The sequence below is a fragment of the Artemia sp. Qi Xiang Cuo genome, chromosome 8, assembly GCF_049724085.1.
Source record: "Artemia sp. Qi Xiang Cuo chromosome 8, ASM4972408v1, whole genome shotgun sequence".
Taxonomy (NCBI): domain Eukaryota; kingdom Metazoa; phylum Arthropoda; class Branchiopoda; order Anostraca; family Artemiidae; genus Artemia; species Artemia sp. Qi Xiang Cuo.
In genome coordinates, this window is record NC_142801.1 from 67642164 (window position 1) to 67662808 (window position 20645).

Genomic DNA, 20645 nt, shown 5'->3' on the forward strand with positions numbered 1-20645 from the left:
CTTCTTCCTGTTAAGTTCTCGACAAATAATTTGCATTAAAATACTCTAGATATTGGTAAAATTGTAACCAGAGGCTATTTAGATTTCATGTGTGTGGAAGAATACGATAATTGGAAACATATTTGGTCGAAAAAAAGAAGTATTTACAATAAAACAGATTCATAATTTCTACCTCTTCCTCTTGTTTGGATTGTTGTGGAGATGCTTTTGCATAATTCAATCACCGGAATCAATAGATAAAGTGAAGATTCAAAACTTTTTATGTTGTCGTGCTAACATTAAATATCTGGCTTCCTGAGAATTAGATTGTGCTATAGTTTATAATTTAGCTTAATAGATAGTTTCCGCTTATAAAGGCTACCGGGCGTGGGTCAGAAATATTCGGCTTTTTTTATTATTTTAGTAGTAGTAGTAGTAGTAGTAGTAGTGGTATTCGTATTAGTAGTAGCGTGGACATATTGCCTTTTGGTCACTTGATCTTTCTCTCTAAGTATTCTCTCAAAGTTTCAACATAATACCCAAATTCCTTCTCGAGATACGTCCTTTTGAAAATCTGCATCCACATAGTGTACTTTGATTTAATTCAAATTTTCCCTCAATATTGTCTCAAATTTTCACCTTCATATGCTTAGCCTTAATAGTACTAATATAGTAGTAGTGGTAGTAATAGGTGGAGCAATAGTGTTGTATTAGTAGCAGTAGTAATAATAGTAGCAGCAGTATTAATAGTGCTAATAGCATGTACATGTTGCTTTTTGGACAGTTGAACAACCCCCTTATGATGCCACGATTGTTTCATCTTGGTACAGAAAACTATTCTAAAAATATTGCCGATACGCCCTTTTGACAATATTATTGCTCATAGTATGTTTTGATTTAGTTCAACTTTCCCTTCAACATTTCCTCAGATGCTCACGTCAATATCCGTAGGCTTGGTAGTACTCGCTATACTCGCTAGAGAAGCAGTAGTTTTAGTGGCAGTAGTGGTATTAGTAGTAGTATTAGTAACAGTTGTAGTAGCAGTAGTAATAGTAGTAGTAGTAGCAGTGGTAGTAGTAGTAGTAGTAGTTGTAGTAGTAGTAGTAGTAGCAGCATTAGTAGCAGTAGTAATAGTAGTAGTAGTAGTAGTAGTAACAGTAGTAGTAGTAGTAGTAGCAGCAATGGCAGCAGTAGTTGCAGTAGTAGTAGTAGTAATAGTAGCAGGGGTAATAGTAACAGTACTTCTAGTAGAAGTAGCAGCAGTAATAGTAGTAGTAGTAGTATTATCGTGCAAATATTGTCTTTTTGGTCGATTTATCATCTCCCTCATCATTTCCTGAAATTTTCAAATTACTATGATCAGTCATTCCTGAATGATGCCCTTTTGACAAACCATATGCACATAATGCGTTTTGATTTAGTTCAACATTCCCCTCAATATTCTGTTAATGGTTCACGTGAATGTCTTTTGTCTTTTTGGAAACTAAAGGTCAAACATGCCTACCTTTCTCAATACAAATACTATTTGTAAACAATGGGCAAATTGCAAAACTTACAGCCCTTACCCTGAAGGCTGTATGTGGGGGGGGGGGTTACATCCGAAAAGACAAAGTTACTAGATCTTTCAACTATGCTGAACAAAATGGCTACCTTAAAACTTTGATTGGATGTGTTTAGGGAAATGATGGGCGTGGGGGGCTGGTTGCCCTCCAATCACTCTTGACTCTTAAAAACAGCACTAGAAGTTTCAACTTCCAATCAAACGAGCTCGTTTCGAAGTGCCTTGATCAGAGAAAAATATAATACTTTTTGCCCTCTTCGCTCTTTACTTAGGCAGCGCTCTTGTGCTGCCTATGATTCGGAGCAATAATTTATAATTTTTTAGTTGAAATGGACCAAGTAATATATATTAACAACTAATATATAATATTCCTTACAGCCAACAGTCCTCCAACTGGTTCCACCACTTATCAGTTTCCTTGCCAATTCCTCAAACTTGGATAGAAAAATTTTTCAGAGGCTTCACACGATAATGTCGGGCGCTGCTCCCCTGGGGCCATCAATTGCCAATAAGCTACTGGAGAGAATTAACAGTTCTTCTCTATTTCTTCAAGAAGGTTTGTCACGAACTTTTGTTTTTCATTCCTTCTTTGCAGTACCAAGAACATCAAAGCAAAGATATGTTTTGAACCTTGGACCCATTATATATCTGTTAACCCCTAAAAACTCTGATTTTCTAAGATTACTCTTTTGGTTGTTTCACAATTATTAAGTTTTTAGGGTTAGATTGAACTATGACAATAAATACGCGAAACTAATCAGTTAAATTTGACAACGCTTTTCGTGTGTAAAAATGGAGGTCTTTTTCGTTAGAAAACGAGTTCTCAACTTTTCCTAATTTTTGAAGATACACATGGTTTTGCAAGTCTTCACTATTGTTTAGTTTCACTGTCAATGGTACTTTAAGTAAATTATTTCCTAAATTAATTTGAAGATCTTTCGCAAATGTACCTAATAAGTCCGCATGCTAATTTCCTCCATGAAACATACAGGCAGGATATACATTTGTTCGCTCTAAAGATAAACTATCGATGTTGAGAAGTAATAAAGTGCCATTTATTAGGTCCAGATAGATCCATAATCCCCCCCCCCGCCTAATCCAAGCCATATTGATAAGCAAGGCTTCAATTCACATACTTACGCAAAAAAATTAGAATGTAGGGTGAAGAAAACAATTTGGGAAAACACATTAGTGGAGATGAACCTCCTCCATTCTCGAAAAAAATAACAGTGGAAAGATTAAAAAAGGGTGAAATCATACGGAAAGATGAAAATCGCATGGAAATACGGACGGAAAAAAAGCACTGAAGGATGAAAAAAAAGATGAAATCAAGGTGAAATTCAGGACAAAATAAAGTTATAATTTACAAGATTTTAGAAGTCAGGTACTTAATAAGGGATATTAGAATGCTTGATTTAAGTTTCTAGCAAACAAATTTTCAATCTATCTTAGCTAACCCAAAATAAAAAACATCCTTTTGGGAAAAGGAAGAAGATTCACGTAGTCAGAGATTGAAGTTAATAATCTGCATAAATAATGACAGGTTTTCGATAAATATGTTTACGCATATATTAAGGAGAGTGCTGCCACCTACAACTTTTTTTACATAATTTATGTCTGTTTGTTGTCAGTGAGAATGAAAAAACAGGAACTTTCTCACATTTTTGTATGTTTTTATGGATTTTGTCAGTGAGAATTTGAAAAAACAGGAACTTTGTCGCATTTATGTCTGTTTTCTTGGATGGTTATGTCTGTTTTATGGATTTTGTCAGTGAGAATTTGAAAAACAGGAATTTTGTCACTTTCATGGATTATTGAGTCATTAACCAAATCGTTTCCGGGAAAAGTTAATGACACACCCTTCCTGTTGTTGTTCGAGGCAAAGTTAATGACACTTCCTTCCTGTTGTTGTTCGAGGCAAAGTTAATGACACTTCCTTCCTGTTGTTGTTCGAGGCAAATGTTATGAGTTTCCGGGAAACAGTTAGATCGCGTGTTTCCAGTATTTGTTGTTGTTGTTCGAGGCAAATTTTATTATTTTCCGGGAAACAGTTAGATCGCGTGTTTCCAGTATTTGTTGTTGTTGTTCGATGCAAATGTTATGAGTTTCTGGGAAACAGTTAGATCACGTGTTTCCAGTATATGTTGTTGTTGTTCGATGCAAATGTTATGAGTTTCCGGGAAACAGTTAGATCACGTGTTTCCAGTATTTGTTGTTGTTTCCGAGGCAAATGTCAAGGTCAATGTTGTTGTTGTTTTGGGCAAGCTCCCAGTGACAGTCAAGGGGAACCACGTGGTCAATGGGGTCAATGGTCTCTTTCTCCAGGTGTGTTTTTGGCACGCTCTCAGCGAATGTTATGATCTGAGTATTTGCTGTTGTTGATGTTTTTGGCACACTCTCAGCGAATGTTATGATCCAGAATTAGGAAATAGATTGTTTCCGGGAAACAGTTAATTAATGTCTGACAGATGACGTAAAGTTAATTAATGTCTTTGGATTTCAACCAGAATTGTTTCCGAGGCAAAGTTTAGATCACACATGACAGATGATGTCATGATTGATTGAATTGTCTCCGGCGCGAAGTTTATTAATGTCTGGAGTTCTTCCAAAAGAACTGTCTCTGAGCGAATATTTAGATCTTAGCGCGGGAATCAGGTTTCCAAATAATTTGAAATTCACCAGCACAGAGATGCCAAGCATGAGGATCTCACTAAAATTACATTTAGGGATAATTTTGGTAAAACCGTTTTAGCCATTTTATGGAATTATTTCGGCGAAACAGTTAGAGACATTATAAAAGATGATTTTAGAAAAGGTTTTAGAAGAGAATTTAATGGTAAAACTCTTTGGTCGTTATAATACACAAGTTCCATTTGAACAGTGTTGTGAGGTCCTCTACCCCAACCCCAAAGGGTTTCAATCCCCCCACCCCAACCCCGAAGGAAGCCCCCGGTCCTCAAAGGTTCTCTGGGCTTCCAAAGGGCCCCCGGCGCCCCCAAAGGCCCACCCCAGACCCCCCAACGCCCACCCCCGGCCCCCAAAGGCCCATCGAGCTCCCAAAAGACCACAGGGGTCTCACAGGCCATCACTCGGTCCCCAAATGTCCCCCAGGCTCCCAACTGGCCCCCCGGACCCCCAAACGCCCTCCCCCGGTCCCCAAAGGTCCCCCAGGCGCCCAAAGGGCCCCGGACCCCCAAAGGCCCTCCCCCCCGTCCCCAAAGGTCCACCGGGCTCCCAAAGGACCACCCAGCCCTTGGTTTAGTTTTAGTTAAAAGTATAGAGTGTTTTAGCTTAGAATCATAACTTAGAGTTTTTCTTGAAGTTCTAGTTTAGTTTAAATTTAGTTAAGAGTTTGATGTTTTACCTTTGAGTTTCAGTTAGAGTTTTAGTTTGGTTTAGTTTTATTTAAGAGTTTGTAGTTTTAGCTTAGTCTTAGCTTAGAGTTTAAGTTAGAGTTGTTGTTTAGTTTAGTTTTAGTTAAGAGTTTATAGTTTTACCTTAGAGTCTTAGCTTAGAGTTTTAGTTAGAGTGGAAGCTTAGTTTAGTTACAGTTAAGAATCTTATCTTAAAGTAATAGCCTAGAGTTTTACTTAAAGTTATAGTTTGACTAAGTTTTAGTTAAGAGTTTTGAGTTTTAGCTTAGATTCTTAGCTTAGAGTTTTTTTTTGTTAGAGTTCTAGTTTAGTTTAATTTTAGTTAATAGTTTGATGTTTTACCTTTGAGTTTCAGTTAGAGTTCTAGTTTAGTTTAGTTTTATTTAATAGTTTATAGTTTTTATATTAGAGTTTTTGTTGAAGTTTTAGTTTATTTTAGTTTTAGTTAATAGTTGAGAGTTTTAGCTTAGAGTCTTAGCTGAGAGTTTTTGTTAGGGTTCTTTTTTAGTTTAGTTTTAGTTAAGAGTTTGATGTTTTAACCTTTAGTTTCAGATATATTTATATTTTAGTTTAGTTTTAGTTAAGAATTTAGAGTTTTTAGATTATAGTCGTAGCTTAGAGTTTTTGTTGAAGTTCTAGTTTAGTTTAGTTTTAGTTAATAGTTTAGAGTTTTAGCTTAGAGTCTTAGCTTAGAGTTTTTGTTAGAGTTCTACTTTAGTTTAATTTTATTTTAGAGTTTAGAGTTTTAGCTTAGTCTTAGCTTAGAGGGTTTTTTTTGTGAGAGTTCTAGTTTAGTTTAATTTTAGTTAAGAGTTTGATTTTTTTACCTTTGAGTTTCAGTTAGAGTTTTAGTTTAGTTTTAGTTAAGAGTTTGGTGTTTTACCTTAGAGTCTTAGCTTAGAGTTTTAATTTGAGTTCTAGTTTAGTTTAGTTTTAGTTAAGATTTTAGAATTTTAGCTTAGAGTTTTTTTGTTATAGTTCTAGTTTAGTTTAATTTTAGCTAAGAGTCTGATTTTCTAACTCTGAGTTTCAGTTAGAATTCTAGTTTAGTTTTAGTTAAGAGTTTGTTGTTTTACCTTAATGTCTTAGCTTAGAGTTTTTAGTTAGAGTTCTAGTTTAGTTTAGTTTTGGTTAAGAGTCTAGAATTTTAGCTTAGAGTGTTAGCTTAGAGTTTTTTTTTAGAGTTCTAGTTTATTTTAGTTTTAGTTAAGAGTTTAGAGTTTTTGTTGAAGTTTTAGTTTATTTTGGTTTTAGTTAATAGTTTAGAGTTTTAGCTTAGAGTCTTAGCTTAGAGTTTTTGGTAGAGTTCAAGTTTAGTTTATTAATAGTTAAGCGTTTTTAATTTTATCATAAAGTCTTAGAGTTTTAGTTAGAGTTTTAGTTTAGTTTACATTTAGTTAAGATTTTAGAGGTTTAGCTTAGAGACATAGCTTAGAGTTTTAGTTTAGTTTAGTTTTAGTTAAGACTTCAGAGTTTTAGCTTAGAGTTTTAGCAGAGAGTTTTTGTTAGAGTTCTAGTTTAGTTTAGTTGTAGTTACGAGTTTATATTTTTAGCCTAGAGTCTTATCTTAGAGTTTTTGTTAGAGTTCTAGTTTAGTTTTAGTTAAGAGTTTAGAATTTTAGCTTAGAGTCTTAGCTTAGAGTTTTATGTTAGAGTTCTAGTTTATTTTAGTTTTAGTTAAGAGCTTAGAGTTTTTAGCTGAGAGTCATAGCTTAGAGTTTTTGTTGAAGTTCTAGTTTAGTTTAGTTTTAGTTAATAGTTTAGTTAATAGTTAATAGTTTAGTTTTAGTTAATGAGTGCTCATGATAAGCTAACCTAATCTAACCTAACTTAAACGTGGAGAAACCAAACTTCTAACCTGACCTAAACTAACCTATGGTTTTGGTATTTCTATGCAATATTGTGTAATTTTGTGGTTATGCTAGTTTGGACTAAACATCAACTCTAACTAAATCTCTAAGCTAAGACTCTATGCTAGAGCTAAAACTCTTAAATAAAACTAAACTAAACCATAACTCTAACTAAAACTCTAAGCTAAGACTCTAAGCTAAAACTATAAACTCTTAAATATAACTAAACTAAACGAAACTTCAACCCAAACTAAAACTCTAATCTAAGACTTTAAAGTAAAACTCAAAACTCTAAACTAGAACTAAACTAAACATGAACTATAGATGAAACTATAATCTAGTAATTTAATTTAAGACTAAAAACTCTTAGCTAAAACTAAACTAAGCTATAAATCTAACTAAGGCTCTAAATTAAGACTACAAGCTAAAATTATAAACCCTTAACTATAAGTAAACTAAACTTCAACTCTTAGTAAAACTCTAAGCTAAGACTCTAAGGTGGAACTCTAAACTCTTAACTAAACTAAACTAAACTAGAACTTCAAAAACTCTAAGCTATGACTCTAAGATAAAAACTCTAAATTCTTAACTATGACTAAACTAAACTTCAACTTCAACAAAAACTCTAACCTATGACTCTATGATAAAACTCTAAACTCTTAACTAAAAAAAACTATAACTATAACAAAAACTATAAACTACAACTCTAAGCTAGAAACTCTAAATTCTTAACTATAACTAAACTAAACTTCAACTCTAACTATAACTCTAAGATAATACTCTAAGCTAAAACTCTAAACTCTTAACTAAAACTAAACTAAACTAAAACTCTAACAAAAACTCTAAGCTAAGAATTTAAGCTAAAACTATAAATTCTTAACTAAAACTAAACTAAACTATAGCTTCAACAAAAACTCTAAGCTATGAATCTAAGCTAAAACCTCTAAACTCTTGACTAAAACTAAACTAAACTAGAAATCTAACAAAAACTCTAAGCTAAGAGTCTAAGGTAAAACTCTAAACTCTCAACTAAAACTAAACTAAAATAGAACTCTAACTAAAACTCTAAGCTATGACTCTATGGTAAAACACCAAACTCTTAAATATTACTAAACTAAACTTCAACTCTAACAAAAACTCTAAGCTAAGACTCTAAGCTAAAACTATAAACTATTAACTAAAACTAAAATAAACTAAAACTTAAACAAAAACTCTAAGCTAAGACTCTATTGTAAAAAATAAAATCTTAACTAAAAATAAAATAAACTAGAACTGTAAAAAAAAACTCTAAGCTGAGACTCTAAGCTGAAATTCTAAATTCTTAACCAAAACTAAACTAAACTAGAACTCTAACTAAAAACTCTAAGCTAAGACCCTATGGTAAAACACCAAACTCTTAACTAAAACTAAACTATAACTCTAACTGAAACTCAGAGGTACAAAATCAAACTCTTAATTAAAATTAAACTATACTAGAACCCTAACAAAAATCTCTAAGCTAAGACTCTAAGGTAAAACACCAAACTCTTAACTAAAAATAAACTAGAACTCTAACTGAAACTCTAAGTTAAAAAACAAAACTATTAAATAAAACTAAACTAGAACTATAATTTAAGCTAAAATTTAAAAAAAAATAAATATATTAAATAAAATTAAATTAAACTAGAAATCTAACAAAAAAACTCTAAGCTAAAACTCTAAACTCTTACACAAAATTAAACCAAAAAACACTCTAAGCTATTAATTAAAACTAAAGTAAACTAGAACTTCAAAAAAACCTCTAAGCTAAGACTCTAAACTAAAAACTCTAAACTCATATCTAAAACTAAACTAAACTAGAACCCTGACTGAAACTCAAATTTAAAACTCTGAACTATTCACTAAAACTAAAAGAAACTTGGACTCTAACAAAAACACTGAGATAATACTCTAAGATAGAATTCTAAAATCCTAACTAGAACTAAACAAAACTAGAACTCTAACTACAACTCTAAACCAAGACTTAAAGGTAAAACTATAATCTATTAACTAAAAGTAAAATAAACTAGATCTCTACCTGAAACTCAAAATTAAAATATGAAATTCTTTACTAAAATTAAATTAAACTAGAACTATAACAAAAACTCTAAGCTAGGACTCTAAGGTAAAACTCTAAACTCTTAACTAAACTAGAACTCTAACAAAAACACTAGGATAAGACTGAGCTAAAAGTCAAAACTCTTAACTAAAACTTAACCAAACTATAACTTAAAGTAAAACTCTAAGCCACGACTCTAACCAAACTCTAAATTTTTAAAAGTAACTAAACTAAACTGAAAATCTAACTCAAACTTTAAGCTAAGACTCTATGGTAAAACTCTAAACTCTTAACTAAAACTATACAAAATTAGAACTCTAACAAAAACTCTAAGCTATGACTCTAAGCTAAAAATCTAAACTCTTAGCTAACTAAACTAAACTAGAACTCTAATTAAAACTCTAAGTCTAAGCTAAAACTCTAAACCAAAACTAAACTAAACTTTACCAAAAACTCTAAACTAAGACTCTAAGCTAAAAACACTACACTCTTAACTAAAACTAAACTAAACTAGAACTCTATCAAAAACCCTAAGCTGAGACCCTAAGCTAAGACTCTAAACTCTTAAGTAAAACTAAAATAGACCAAAACACTAAGCTAAGCCTCTAGTGTGAAACACCAAACTCTCAAATATAACTAAACTAAACTAGAACTCTAACAAAAACTCTAAGCTAAGACTATAAGCTAAAACTATAAACTCTTAGCTAAAACTAAACTAAACTAGAACTCTAATTAAAACTCTAAGCTAAGACTCTAAGCTAAAACTCTAAACTCTTAACTAAAACTAAACTAAACTAGAACTCTAATTAAAACTCTAAGTCTAAGCTAAAACTCTAAACTAAACTATAACTTCAACAAAAAACTTTAAACTAAGACTAAAATAAAAACACTAAACTCTTAACTAAAACTAAACTAAACTATAACTCTAACAAAAACTCTGAGATAAGACTCTAGGCTAAAACTCTAAACTCTTAACTAAAACTAAACTAAACTAGAACTCTAACAAAAACTCTCTGCTAAGACTCTAAGCTAACACTCTAAAATCTTAACTAAAACTAAACTAAACTAAAACTCTAAGCTAAGTCTCTATGGTAAAACACCAAGCTCTTAACTATAACTAAACTAAATTAGAACTCTAACAAAAACTCTAAGCTAAGACTCCAAGGCAAAATTCTAAACTCTTAACTATTACTAAACTAAACTAAAATTCTAAGCTAGGTCTCTATGGTAAAACTCCAAACTCTTAACTATATGTAAACTAAACAAGAACTCTAACAAAAACTCTAAGCTAAGACTCTATGCTGATAAATAAAAGTTCAAATAGGGATAAAATCCTTTTAATAGACAGTGATGATAGAAATTCACAAAAATACCACATATTTCGGTCGACGTCACTTCACAAAAATACCAGATATTTCGGATGACGGTCACTGTATATGTGACCGAAATATCTGGTATTTTTGTGAATTTCTATCATCACTGTCTATTAAAAGGATTTTATCCCTATTTTAACTTTTATTTATCGTCATGGAAAGGCAGTGTGGTCTCCGAAATTATCGACTCTATGCTAAAACTCTAAACTCTTAACTATTACTAAACTACACTTCAACTCTAACAAAAACTCTAAGCTAAGACTCTAAGCTAAAAACTCTAAGCTCTTAACTAATACTAAAATAAACTTCAACTCTAACAAAAAATCTAAGCTAAGACTCTAAGCTAAAAATCTAAACTCTTAACTAAAACTGAACTAAACTATAACTTCGAAAAAAAATCTAGTATATTACTATCATCTAAAAACTATAAAATATTAACTAAAACTAAAATAAACTATAACTCTAAAAAAAAACTCTAAGCTAAGACTATAACCTAAAAATCTAAACTCTTATCTAAAACTAAACTAGACTAGAACTCTAACGAAAACTATAAACTAAAACTCTATGCTAAAACTCTAAACTCTTAACTAAAACTAAACTAAACTAGAACTCTATCAAAAACTCTAAGCTAAGACTCAGCTAAAACTCGAAACTCTTAACTAAAACTTAACCAAACTATAACTTAAAGTAAAACTCTAATCTATGACTCTATGCTAAAACTCTAAATTCTTAAAAGTAACTAAACTAAACTTCAACTCTAACTAAAATTCCAAGCTAAGACTCTATGGTAAAACTCTAAACTCTTAACTAAAACTAAACTAAACTATAACTCTGACAAAAACTCTAAGATATGACTTTAAGCTAAAACTCTTAACTATCAGCTAACTAAACTAAACTAGAACTATAATTAAAACTCTAAGTCTAAGCTAAAACTCTAAACCAAAACTAAACTAAACTTCAACAAAAACTCTAAACTAATACTCTAATCTAAAAACATTAAAGTCTCAACTAAAATTAAACTAAACTAGAAATCTAACAAAAACTCTAAGCTGAGACCCTAACCTAAGACTCTAAACTCTTAAGTAAAACTAAACGATACTAAAACTCTAAGCTAAGTCTCTAGGGTGAAACACCAAACTCTTAACTATAACTAAACTAAACTATAACTATAACAAAAACTCTAAGCTAAGACTCTAAGCTAAAACTCTAAACTCTTAACTAAAACTAAACTAAACTAGAACTCTAAGAAAAACTCTAAGCTAAGACTCTAAGCTAAAACTCTAAACTCTTAACTAAAACTAGACTAAACTAGAACTCTAATTAAAACTCTAAGTCTAAGCTAAAACTCTAAACTAAACTAGAACTTCAAAAAAAAACTTTAAACTAATACTAAGATAAAAACACTAAACTCTTAAATAAAACTAAACTAAACTAGAACTCTAACAAAAACTCTGAGATAAGACTCTAGGCTAAAACTATAAACTCTTAACTAAAACTAAACTAAACTAGAACTCTAACAAAAACTCTCTGCTAAGACTCTAAGCTAAAACTCTAAAATCTTAACTAAAACTAAACTAAACTAAAACTCTAAGCTAAGTCTATATGGTAAAACACCAAACTCTTAACTATAACTAAACTGAACTAGAACTCTAACAAAAACTCTAAGCTAAGACTCCAAGGTAAAATTCTAAACTCTTAACTATTACTAAACTAAACTAAAATTCTAAGCTAGGTCTCTAAGGTAAAACTCCAAACTCTTAACTATATGTAAACTAAACAAGAACTCTAACAAAAACTCTAAGCTAAGACTCTATGCTGATAAATAAAAGTTCAAATAGGGATAAAATCCTTTTAATAGACAGTGATGATAGAAATTCACAAAAATACCAGATATTTCGGTCGACGTCACTTCACAAAAATACCAGATATTTCGGATGACGGTCACTGTATATGTGACCGAAATATCTGGTATTTTTGTGAATTTCTATCATCACTGTCTATTAAAAGTATTTTATCCATATTTGAAATTTTATTTATCGTCATGGAAAGGCAGTGTGGTCTCCGAAATTATCGACTCTAAGGTAAAACTCTGAACTCTTAACTATTACTAAACTACATTTCAACTCTAACAAAAACTCTAAGCTAAGACTCTAAGCTAAAAACTCTAAGCTCTTAAATAAAACTAAAATAAACTTCAACTCTAACAAAAAATCTAAGCTAAGACTCTAAGCTAAAACTCTAAACTCTTAACTAAAACTTAACTAAACTAGAACTTATACAAAAACTCTATTATATTAATCTCATCTAAAAAATCTAAAATATTAACTAAAAATAAAATAAACTAGAACTCTAACAAAAAACTCTAAGCTAAGACTATAAGCTAAAATTCTAAACTATTAACTAAAACTGAAATAAAATAGAAATTCAAAAAAAACTACAATTTAAAAAACAAAAATATTAAATAAAACTAAACTAAAATAGAACTCTAACAAAAACTATAAACTAAGACTCTAAGCTAAAAAACTCTAGACTCTTAACTGAAGATAAACTAAACAGAAACTATAATATATGTCTATAATGTAAAACTCCAAACTATTAACTATATGTAAACTAAACTAGAACTCTAACAAAAAATCTAATCTAAGACTCTAAGCTAAAACTCTAAACTATTAACTATTACTAAAATAAACTTCAACTCTAAAAAAAACTATATTCTAAGAATCTAAGCTAAAACTATAAAATATTATAAAAAACTAAAATTAAATAGAAATTCAACAAAAACTCTAAGCTATGACTCTCAGCTAAAAACTCTAAACTCTTAACTAAAGCTAAACTAAATTAAAAAACTAGCAAAAACTCTAAGTCTAAGCTAAAACTCTAAACTCTTAACTAAAACTAAACTAGAACTATAACAAAAACTCTTAGATAAGACTAGATGATAAAACTATAAACTCTTAACTAAATCTAAACTAGAACTCTAACAAAAACTCTCTGCTAAGACTCTAAGCTAAAATTATAAAATATTAACTAAAACTAAGCTAAAATAAAATTGTAAGCTAAGTGTCTATACTACAACTCTAAACTATTAACTAAATGTAAACTAAACTAGAACTCTAACAAAAACTCTAAGCTAAGACTTTATGCTAAAACTCTAAACTCTTAATTATTAATAAACTAAACTTCAACACTAACAAGAACTCTAAGCTAAGACTCTAAGCTAAAACTCTAAACTATTAACTAAAACTAAAATAAACTAAAACTTCAACAAAAACTCTAAACTCTTAACTAAAACTAAAATAAACTAGAACTCTAAAAAAAACTCTAAGCTAAAATTCTAAACTCTTAACCAAAACTAAACTAAACTAGAACTCTAAATAAAAACTCAAAGCTAAGACATTAATGTAAAACACCAAACTCTTAACTAAAACTAAACTAGAACTCTAACTTAAACTCAGATGTAAAAAATCAGACTCTTAGCTAAAATTAAACTAAACTAGAACTCTAACAAAAAAACTCTAAGCTAAAATTCTAAAATCTTAACTAAAACTAAAATAAACTAGAACTCAAATTAAAACTCTAATCTAAGACTCTAAGGTAAAACACCAAACTCTTAACTAAAACTAAACTAAAACTCTAACTGAAACTCAAAGTAAAAAAAATCAAACTATTAACTAAAATTAAACTAAACTACAACTCTAACAAAAAAAACTCTAAGCTAAGACTAAGCTAAAACTCTAAACTCTAAAATAAAATTAAACTAAACTAGAACTCTAACAAAAACTCTATGCTAAGACTCTAAGCTAAAACTCTAAACTATTAACTAAAACTAAACTAAACTAGAACTTCAACAAAAACTCTAAGCTACGACTCTAAGCTAAAAACTCTAAATTCTTAAATAAAACTAAACTAAACTAGAACTCTAACTGAAAATCAAAGTTAAAACATCAAACTCTTAACTAAAACTAAAATAAACTAGAACCCTAACAAAAACTCTAAGCTAAGACTCTAAGCTAAAACTCTAAAATATTAAATAAAACTAAACTAAACTAGAACTTCAACAAAAACTCTAATCTAAAAACTCTAAAATCTTAACTAGAAATAAACTAAGCTATAACTATAACTTAAAATAAAATTTAAAAAAAAAAAATATTAGATAAAATTAAACTAAAATATAACTATTACAAAAAAAACTCCAGGCTATTACTATAAGCTAAAACTCTAAACTCTGAAATAAAATTTAGTCAAACTATTACTTTAAGTAAAAATACATGCTGCGAATCAAAGATAAAACTCTAAATTCTTAACTCTAACTAAACTAAGCTTCCACTCTAACTAAAACTCTAAGCTAAGACTCTAAGGTAAAGCTATATACTTTTAACTAGAACTAAACTACACAACAACTCTAATTTAAACTCTAATCTAAGACTCTAAGCTAAAATTAAAAACTCTTAACTAAAACTAAACCAAACTAAAACTCTAACTGAAACTCAAAGGTAAAACATCAAACTCTTAACTAAAATTAAACTAAACTAGAACTTCAAAAAAAACTCTAAGTTATGACTCTAAGCCAAAACACTCTATACTTTTAACTAAAACTTAACCAAGGGCTGGGTGGTCCTTTGGGAGCCCGGGGAGAGCCTTTGTGGGTCTTGAGGCCCTTGAGAACCGATTGGTCCTTTGGGAGCCCGGTGGACCTTTGGGGACCGGGGGGAGGGCCTGGGGGGGTCCGGGGCCCTTTGGGAGCCGGGGGGACCTTGGGGGAAGGGTGGAGGGCGGTTGGGGGGCCGGGGGGACACTTGGGCGCCGGGGGGACAGTTGGGGCCCGGGTGAGGTCCTTTGGGACCCCGGTGGTCTTTTGGGAGCTCGATGGGCCTTTGGGGGCCCGGGGACGGCCTTTGGGGGTCTGGGGAGGGCCTTTGGGGGCGCCGGGGGCCCTTTGGAAGCCCCGAGAACCTTTGAGGACCGGGGGCTTCCTTCGGGGTTGGGGTAGGGGGATCGGAACCCTTTGGGGTTGGGGTAGAGGACCTCACAACACTGTTCAAATGGAACTTGTGTATTATAACGACCACAGAGTTTTACCATTAAATTCTCTTCTAAAACCTTTTCTAAAATCATCTTTTAGAATGTCTCTAACTGTTTCGCCGAAATAATTCCATAAAATGGCTAAAACGGTTTCGCCAACATTATCCCTAAACGTAATTTCAGCGAGTTCCTCATGTTTGGCATCTCTGCGCTGGCGCATTTTAAATTATTTGGAAACCTGATTCCCGCGCTAAGATCTAAACATTCGCTCAGAGACAGTTCTTCTGGAAGAACTCCAGACATTAATAAACTTCGCGCCGGAGACAATTTAATCAATCATGACATCATCTGTCATGTGTGATCTAAACTTTGCCTCGGAAATAATTCTGGTCGAAATCCATAGACATTAATTAACTTGGCGTCATCTGTCAGACATTAATTAACTTTGCCCGGAAACAATCTATTTCCTATTTCTGGATCATGACATTCGCTGAGAGCGTGCCAAAAACAACAACAACAACAAATACTCGGATCATAACATTCGCTGAGAGCGTGCCAAAAACAAACCTGGAGAAAGAGACCATTGACCCATTGACCACGTGGTTCCCCTTGACTTTCGCTGGGAGCTTGCCCAAAACAACAACAACATTGACCTTGACATTTTCCTCGGAAACAACAACAACTACTGGAAACACGCGATCTAACTTTTTCCCGGAAACTCATAACATTTGCATCGAACAACAACAACAAATACTGGAAACACGCGATCTAACTGTTTCCCGGAAACTCATAACATTTGCCTCGAACAACAACAACAAATACTGGAAAAACGCGATCTAACTGTTTCCCGGAAACTCATAACATTTGCCTCGAGCAACAACAACAAATATTGGAAACACGAGATCTAACTGTTTCCCGGAAACTCATAACATTTGGCTCGAACAACAACAACAAATATTGGATACACTCGATCTAACTGTTTCCCGGAAACTCATAACATTTGGCTCGAACAACAACGAGAAGGAAGTGTCATTAACTTTGTCTCGAACAACAACAGGAAGGAAGTGTCATTAACTTTGCCTCGAACAACAACAGGAAGGAAGTGTCATTAACTATGCCCGGAAACGATTTGGTTAATGACTCAATAATCCATGAAAGTGACAAAATTCCTGTTTTTCAAATTCTCACTGACAAAATCCATAAAACAGACATAAACATCCAAGAAAACAGACATAAATGCGACAAAGTTCCTGTTTTTTCAAATTCTCACTGACAAAATCCATAAAAACATACAAAAATGTGAGAAAGTTCCTGTTTTTTCATTCTCACTGACAACAAACAGACATAAATTATGTAAAAAAAAGTTGTAGGTGGCAGCACGGGTGGGCAACCGGACCTCCTGAGGCATCTCTACTAATAAATACGATGTAATTGCCAAAATAACCAACCGCTATAGCAGGAGTGATTTGTGGCGTATCAAACAGTTCGTGGTAACGAACTGCAAGTAAGGAACAATACGAACTAATAATAGTCGAAATTTTAAAAAAGGGAGCTTTGATAGCAATAAATACATCTAAATAATCAGTTTTTATGATGATTCTAAATATATAAAATACATTAAGTTAATGGCTACCCATTATAAGCTGAGCCTGCTAAAATTTGCCCAATTTTCAAAAATGAGGGGAGCACCCAGGCTCTCTCAGGCTATGAGCCTGATAAAGCTTGCCTTACTTTTGAAGAAAGGGGGAGCCCCCCCCCCCCCCCTCCCAAGAACGTAAGTGATCTTGATGAAAATCACGTTGTTAAAATTTGGCATATTAGAGAATCCTGTTGTAGAGGTTTCACGCTTCTATCTTCAAAAATGTAGAATTTTGCATTTATTTTTTCAGAAAAAAAATCCCAAATGTGTGTTTTTTTTTGTTTGTTCATTTTTTTAAAGGGGATCGCATCGAACAAATGGTCTTATAAAATTAAAAAGTAAGAGAAAAGCAATGTTTAAAGAAAACTCCTTCATGATTTGTCATTGAAAAGGGCAAAAAGAAGCTTCATTGTCAACAGGAAATCAATATGGCAACATCAAGTCTTAGCAAACAGTTGTGAAACGAAAATTCATACTTTGCAATTTCTGAAATTTCTCATTAAGACAATAAAAAAACGATGAATGCTAAAAAAAAAACAAGACAGAAAACTATGGGGATTGATTATATAAGAAATAACTTACAGTTAGTTTGAGAAATGAAAATGAATGAATCCTAAAAACCCTATTCGATTCTGGAAAGACATTAAGACCTATCAAAGTGCTTTGTGATGAAGAGGATAAAACTAATTTCAAATCTCTTATTAACAGCATGGATCTTTAATACATTGGGGATAGCAGCGGAAAGCATTGAAGATGGCAAAGTTAGTAAAAAATGTCATCTAGTAAGAAAGGAGTGTAGGATTTTAACCCTTTTGTAGATAATCCTGAGGAAACGCTTCTGGACTTACTCGATTTTCTTTGAATTAGTTCACTGGAAAGACGGGATTATCAGGATGGACAGGCACATTCAAATAACGGCCTGATAAAGAATGAGCATACACGGAGAGATTGGAAAATTAAATTTATTCAGGAGTTTAGTAGTAAGAGCGATACATTTAAGAAAAATCATGTGAGTACCATATGCCCGATCAAAACAAGTATCGTCGGCAAAAAGCCAAAGTGTTGACTGACTGGAGCAAGGGTCATTTGTGACAGCCGATGGCTTAGTGCTGACCATGGTAAAAAAAATTAAGAAAAAAAATAAAATAAAAAAAAGAAAAGAGAGGTGACAAAATAGATGAACAGACATTTTGCTAGCCAGGATGCATTATTGCTAATACCACTCATTTCCTTTCAGTTCAACGCGAATTTTCGCTTCGGAACATCTACATGTATACCAGTGGGGCCTGAGCTCCGTACGTGGCACTGTGAGGGCCCGAGGGCTAATTTCAAAAATATAGCCAGGGAAGAAATCAAAGGAAAGCGAAATAAGTCATGTGAAGGACATTTCCAAGGGGCTGAGGGTCTGAGTATGGTCCAACAGTTCAGAAATTACGGCCCCCTGCCTCTCCAACTCAAGCACAGCTTAAAACACACCTTAAAATCAGGCAATTATAAGACCTGGCAATCTGGCAAGTGCAAAATCTGGCAATCTGGTGAACACGGCTTAAAATCTGGCAATTATTTTTAGTGTCTTCATCCTTGCATATAGCCCTTGTATTGCTTTTACCTTTCTTACTATCTTCGCTCACTTAGCATATTAAATCGAACATTTGACTCTTACACGATACAAATTTCTCACTTTTTATAAAAGTAAAAACCCATGGCTTCAAGATTGTTGTCAAAATCTCACGTTTCTACCTCAAAACAGTTTAGTTGGTTCATTCAGCAAAAAGCATGAAGCCCTGACCAAGTTTACACTTGCATTGCTTTAGATTTGAAATAGAATCCTGAAGGTAGGCGTAGTTTGGCTCAAGTTTAGCTGTATATCTCGTGAAACTGCGCCAAATGCCAACGTATTAACACGATTTAATCCATGAGTGATACCAATTCAAACAGTAAATTGGTAAAGGACCATTCAAGAAAGACTCTGTACTGATAGTATTTTGGATCCCCTATTTAAAATTGGGTCAACCCACAAAATCAGTTGCAAACACTCAGGGGACAATAACCTATAGCCCAGGCATTTAAAATGTATTTTTCTGTTTTCTATTAGGATATTTCCCAACTAGATTTGAGTTTGAAAAGCTGAAGCGCTATGTTTAAAAAGTCTCTTTTCTAGAGTCAAGTTCAGCCTATTGGGGGGGGGGGGTTGTTTGATGCCATTTCTTCAAATTGACAATGAAAACTGGTACAATTCGTAGATGGTGAAACACTGAATCAAATGGATTTTTTCCTTAGGATATGGATTAACAGAGACCTCTCCGATTGCACATGTTTCTCCACTAAAAGGATCACAAATTGGCTCATGTGGAAAACCAATAAGTCGAACTGAAGTGAAAATAATTGACCTTGAAACTGGAGCTGCACTTCCTGCCAATTTTGAAGGAGAGCTGTGCATCAAAGGACCTCAGGTATGACAAGCTACGACAAAACTTTCTATATGGACTTTATATGCCCCCAGAGTATAACTTACAACCTTTACCCTGGGGGCTTTGAGTGGTTTGTCATCCTTAAAGCATAATTTTTGGACCTTTCAATTTAACGACGTTGAACAAAACGGCTATATCAAAATTTTGATTGGATATGTTCGGGGAAATGGTGTGCATCAGAAGGGAGTTAGTTGCCCTCCAATACCTTTCAATTATTAAAAAGGGCACTAGCCCTTTCAATTTCAAATCGAATGAGCCCTTTTTGAAGTTTCTATGACAACAATTTCTATAAAAACCTTATATGCCCCCGGGGCATAACTTACAACCTTTGTCCTGAGGGCTGTAAAAGGAGTGTCATCCTCAAAAACAAACTTTGTGGACCTTTCAACTGCGTTGAAAAAAATGGCTCTTTCAAAACTTTGATTGGATTTATTTGGGGAAATGGTGGGCGTGAGAGTCGGGTTAATTGCCCTTCAATCAATTTCGACTATTAAAAAGGGCACTAGCCCTTACAATTTCGAATCGAATGAGTCCTTTTAAAAGTTTCTACGACAACGCTTTCTATAAAAATCTTAAATGCCCCTTGGGTATAACTTAAAACCCTTGCTCTGAGGGCTGTGTGTGGGAGGGTTGTTATCCTAAAATACCTAATTTCCAGAACTTTCAACTATGTTAAACAAAATTTTGGTTGGATGTGTTTGGGGAAATGGTGGGCGTGGCAGGGGATCAGTTGCCCTCTAACAACTTTCGACTATTTAAAAGGGAACTAGCCCTTTCATTTTCCTATCGAATGAGCCCTTTTTGAAGTTTCTACGACAACGATTTCTATAAAACCCTATATGCCCCCACGGCATTACTTACAACCCTTGCCCTGAGAGGTGTGGGGGCTGTCATCCTCAAAGACCTAATTTGCATGACTTTCAACTACATTGAACGAAATGCCTATATCGAAATTTTGATCGGATGTGTTTAGGGAAATGGTGGGCGTGAGAGGGGGGTTAGTGGCCCTCTAACCAATTTCGACTATTAAAAGGGGCACTTTCTCTTTCAATTTCCAATCATATGAGCCTTTTTTGAAGTTTCTACGACAACGTTTTCTATAAGAAAAAACTTTATATGCCCCCAGGGCATAACTTACAACCCTGGCCCTGAGGAGCGACCCGGCTCAATAGTAATCGAAACTCTAAGAAATTGATTGGATGTGTTTGGAGAAATTTTGGGCGTGAGAGGAGGTCAGTTGCCCTTCAACCACTATCGACTATTAAAAAGGGCACTAGCCCTAACAATTCCCAATAAAAT

The 20645-nt window shown here is 33.0% G+C and overlaps 1 protein-coding gene across 2 annotated transcripts in view; it reads left to right on the plus strand.

Moving 5' to 3' along the window:
* Nucleotides 1-20645, plus strand: part of LOC148949733 (uncharacterized) — a 111836-nt gene that overhangs the window by 32875 nt on the left and 58316 nt on the right. For both annotated transcript variants that reach the window (XM_089093078.1, XM_089093079.1), the window contains exons 6-7: nt 1919-2096; nt 19156-19328. In XM_089093078.1, the coding sequence (XP_088949204.1) occupies nt 1919-2096; nt 19156-19328 (351 nt within the window). The remainder of the gene's footprint in view (nt 1-1918; nt 2097-19155; nt 19329-20645) is intronic.